A 4531-nucleotide genomic window follows, 5' to 3' on the forward strand; every position below is an offset into this window, starting at 1 on the left:
GAATTACAAAGTTATGGGACAGGATGCCATAGGAGTTGCTGGAGGAATAGCAATATTGTGGAACCCAAATGAAATACTTCTAGACAAGTGGACTAGCATGCATGGAATCTTGACCGGGCTGGGCAGGATAGTGGGGACCAAGGAAAAAGTGGTCATCACAGGTGTATATGGACCCACAAACCCTGGAGAAAAAGAAAACTTTATCAGAAGTTTGAGAATGACCCGACAACTTTTTTCTGGACAACCTTGGATCATTGGAGGAGACTTTAACCTAATCAGATCCCTGGAAGAGAAAAAAGGGGGAGTTCGAAGGCTGGATCAATTCATGGACAAGTTCAATGAGATGATAGAGGACCTAAGAGTAGTAGATATGAAAACCATCAATGGAGTCTATACATGGAACAACCGAAGAGGAGGCAAGAACCAAATTGCCTCAAAACTAGATAGATTTCTAATATCTGAAGACATCTTGAACAGAGATATCTTTGTCGAAGCCAAGATCATCCCCTCCTTGGGCTCAGATCATTGGCCAATCCGATTGGAAGTCGACATTAAAAAGATCCAGGGCAAGAAGCCGTTTCGGTTTGAAGCATTCTGGTTACGGGATCCGAACTTCATAAAAAAAGCAGAAGAATGGTGGAACCAAAGTCGAGTGCAAGGTAGAGGAAAGATGCACACGTTTCATTTAAAACTAAAAGAACTGAAGATGAAGATTAAGAAATGGAACAAAGAAGAATTTGGCAACATCGTAGAAGACAAGCAAAAGTTAGAAAAGGAAATGGAGGACATCCAACAGAAAATAATTCTGGAAGGCAGGACTGAGGAGAGCATCGCCAAAGAAGGGATTCTGCTGGGAAGAATGGAAGAAAGAAGAAAGCAAGAGGAAATCCTATGGCGGCAAAAATCTAGAGTTAAATGGCTTCGGGAAGGGGAAAGAAATACAAAGTTTTTTCATCAGGCAATGGTTAAGCATAGACAGGGAAATAGAATTCTTTCCATTAAAGGGAATAATGGTACAAGGCTGGTGGAACAAAAGGAAATTGAGCAAACTCTAGTCGATCATCATAGAGGAATTCTCTCCGAACCCCAAGTAGATAGAGAGAGAGCTATCCAGGAAATATGCACTGCTATTCCCAGACTAGTTACGGAGGACCAGAACAAAGCCTTAATGAGGATGGTTACCTTAGAAGAGCTGGAAGAGACAGTGAAAGCAATGAGGAAGGGCACAGCACCGGGCCCGGACGGCTTTACAGTAGATTTCTACCAGGCTGGCTGGCATTTTCTTGGAAAAGAAATACTAGATTTGGTAGAAGAATCAAGGGTGCAACAGAAGGTATGGCCGGCTCTCAACTCAACCTTCTTTACTTTAATCCCTAAAGGTGAAAATATGGAGGATGCTAATGGCTTTAGACCGATAGCTCTTTGTAATGTAGTATATAAGATCATAACTTCTCTTATTGCTAGAAGATTAAAACCCTTGCTGGAAAGTTTAATATCGGCGGAGCAAACTGGTTTTGTGGAGGGGAGACAGATCTTGGATGGCTTAGTTGTCTCTCAAGAAGTTATCCACTCCCTCAAAGATAAAAAACGGAAAGGAATGATGATTAAGCTTGATTTATCCAAAGCCTACGATAGGCTCAACTGGAGATATCTGGAAAGAGTTCTTGCATGCTTCGGCTTTCACAAGAGATGGATTACATGGATCCACAATCTCATTTCTTCTCCTAACTTTTCAATCTTAGTCAATGGAAACCCTTCGAACACGTTTAATGCCTCCAGAGGTATTCGTCAAGGAGATCCACTGTCTCCTTTCCTGTTCATCGTGGCAGCAGAGGGTCTAGGAAGGTATATTACTCAGGAAAAAGCAGCTCAAAGATTAAAAGGACTTCGCTTATGGGGAGACAGACTCCCCCTTACGCATCAACAATTTGTTGACGATATAATGCTCTTTGGGGAGCCAACTGTTAAGGAAGTCAAACATCTAAAGAAAATCCTTGACCTGTTTGCTGAAGCTTCGGGACTTGAAATTAATCGGGATAAGTCATGTGTTTTTATCTTCAACACGGTGGATCAAGTGAAGACTCACCTTATTAGAATTCTGGGCTTCAAAAAGGGTGAACTGCCTACCAAGTATTTGGGTAACATGCTGGACTTCACGTCAAAAAGATTAAAGAATTGGCAGGGAATCTTAGATAGAATGAGGAAAAAAGTCTCGAGCTGGGCCTTTAGGGTCCTGAATATTGCTGGCAGAATTGTTTTAGCCAAATCGGTTTTGCAGGCTATACCTATTTATCCACTCTCAATAATGGCGGCCCCGAAAGGAGTTTATGGGAAGATTAGAGAAATTATCAGAAATTTCATTTGGCGAGGGTCGGAGGAAAAGAAGAAATGGGCCTTGGTGGCCTGGAATCAGCTTACAGAGAGGAAAGAGAAAGGTGGGTTGGGATTAAAAGACCCAGAACTGCTCAATCAAACCCTGGGAGCTAAACTTTGGTGGAGGTGGGTGCAAGGGGGAAATGACCTCTGGAAATCAATATGGAGAACAAAATATCGAATGCCAGACTCACAGGTAGACATTCTAAGACAAGAAGAAATGCCTCGCGGATCCGCGGTATGGGAACTGGCCAGCCAGAATAGAGACATTGTCAAGCAACATGCGTTCTGGGAAATCAGAGGAGGTAATGAGGCTCACTTCTGGGACGACAAATGGCAGCAAAGAGAAAGACTGACTAATATGCAGAGCCTTCATCCAATCAGAGGAAGAATTGAGGAGAATAGAACAAATGTCAAGGATTATTGGAATCCTGTCAACATGAATGATTGCTGGAGATCCTGGAAGGACCCATTAGAGTGGGATCAGAGTCTCAATCCAGACCTGCAGACGGCTTTCAATAAGGAAATGAATTCAAGGAAAATCAAGGTAAGGGACGGAAAAGATATCCTACGATGGGGTAATACCATGAGAGGACTTTTCTCAGTTAAGGAAGCATATTATCTGGCAAATCCCCACAATATCAATGATGGCCAACAGGACTGGAGGAAAATTTGGGATCTAAATTGGTGGCCCAAAGTAACCACTTTCGCTTGGATAGCTTTGAAAAACAAAATTCTTACTTGGGACCGCATCCAGAAACGGGGTTTCTCGGGACCTTCGAGCTGTTACCTGTGTAAAAATCATGAAGAAAGCAGAGATCATATCATGATCCATTGCCCGTATATTAAACAACTATGGTCTCATACAAAGCATACCTTTAATAAACCTGAGGTGGAGATTAGAGATTTCAACGAAATGGTTTTCCATTGGAGGGAGGAAACCTTCAAATGCAGAGTCATACAGAGAGCCTGGAACCTTGCCTCAGGTTTTGTAATATGGCTGGTATGGAAGGAACGTAATGCTAGAATTTTTAAAAGTGTTAATAAGGAGCCTGAGGCAATTTGGGAGCGGGTGGTAGAGGCGCTGAGAGAAACCATTCTGGTAGAGAGATGGCAGGACGAAGATTGGAAAGCAGATCCAGGGGAACACGAAATTTTGCGCAGACTAAACCTGAAATTTGAGATGGTGCAGTATCAATTCAGGAAAGATCAGGACATGAGGGTTAAAAGTCCAGACACGTTTACCTATCCCAGGGATCAATTTGTAAAACTAAATTTTGACGGGGCTTCTAAGGGCAACCCTGGGGATGCAGGGTTCGGGGGTATATTCCGTGACAGCAACAAACAAGTAAGATGGATATATGCTGACTGGGGAGGGAATATGACTAACAATGAGGCCGAGTTCTGGGCTCTCCACACTGGATTGCGAATAGCTATCAGAAATGGATATTCAAACTTGGAAATTTCGGGCGATTCCCAAATAGCCATTGAAATGGTTAAGAAACTCAGGAATGGCAAGGGGTGGGAAAAGGTGACTAAGAGCTGGCGCACAGCAGGTATCGTTCAGGAGATAGCGGATATGATTAAAAGAATAGACTACTGTATCTTCAATCATGTTCGAAGAAATGGCAATAAACCTGCGGACTGGCTGGCCAATTGGGGCAGCAGAGGACAGCAGAGCAGGATTGATAGTCAGTGGAGGAATCCGGAGGCAAACGGGGAATGGAAAGATCTACACACGCTCATTAAGGCTGATCATGATGGTGTCATCGGGGATCACACTTAGATTAATGAAAGACAGTAGTAAATGGCAGAGGTACGATCGAACTATGACCAAAGTTCGATTGCTTAAGGTGACGGTGTTATCGGGGAACACACTTCAATTAATGAAAGAGATGATCAAATGGCAAAGACACGATCGAACCATGACCAAAGTTCGATCACCTCAGGTGCTAAGTGGCATGCCAATTCATACAATGATGAAGCAGGAATTGAAAGGAGGTATAGTGGCGGCAGAGGGGATGAGTACCAAGGATTACGCATTCGATGCGATAATTAAGACGCATCAGCTGAGAGGGGAGATTAACGAGGTGTCAGGATACACCGTAGTAGATGTGATTATGGATGGAACGGTCGACGGTAGTGGGGTACCGGATCT

The 4531-nt window shown here is 43.3% G+C and overlaps 1 protein-coding gene across 1 annotated transcript; it reads left to right on the top strand.

Moving 5' to 3' along the window:
* Positions 1-778: 778 nt before the first annotated feature.
* LOC149243544 (uncharacterized) lies at positions 779-4159 on the top strand. Its single transcript, XM_089371241.1, has one exon. It carries the CDS (start codon positions 779-781, stop codon positions 4157-4159), a length of 3381 nt encoding a protein of 1126 aa, XP_089227367.1.
* The last annotated feature ends 372 nt before the right edge of the window (positions 4160-4531 follow it).

The sequence above is a fragment of the Pinus tabuliformis genome, chromosome 8, assembly GCF_031772625.1.
Source record: "Pinus tabuliformis cultivar Carrire ecotype Pingquan chromosome 8, CPIR1, whole genome shotgun sequence".
Classification (NCBI taxonomy): domain Eukaryota; kingdom Viridiplantae; phylum Streptophyta; class Pinopsida; order Pinales; family Pinaceae; genus Pinus; species Pinus tabuliformis.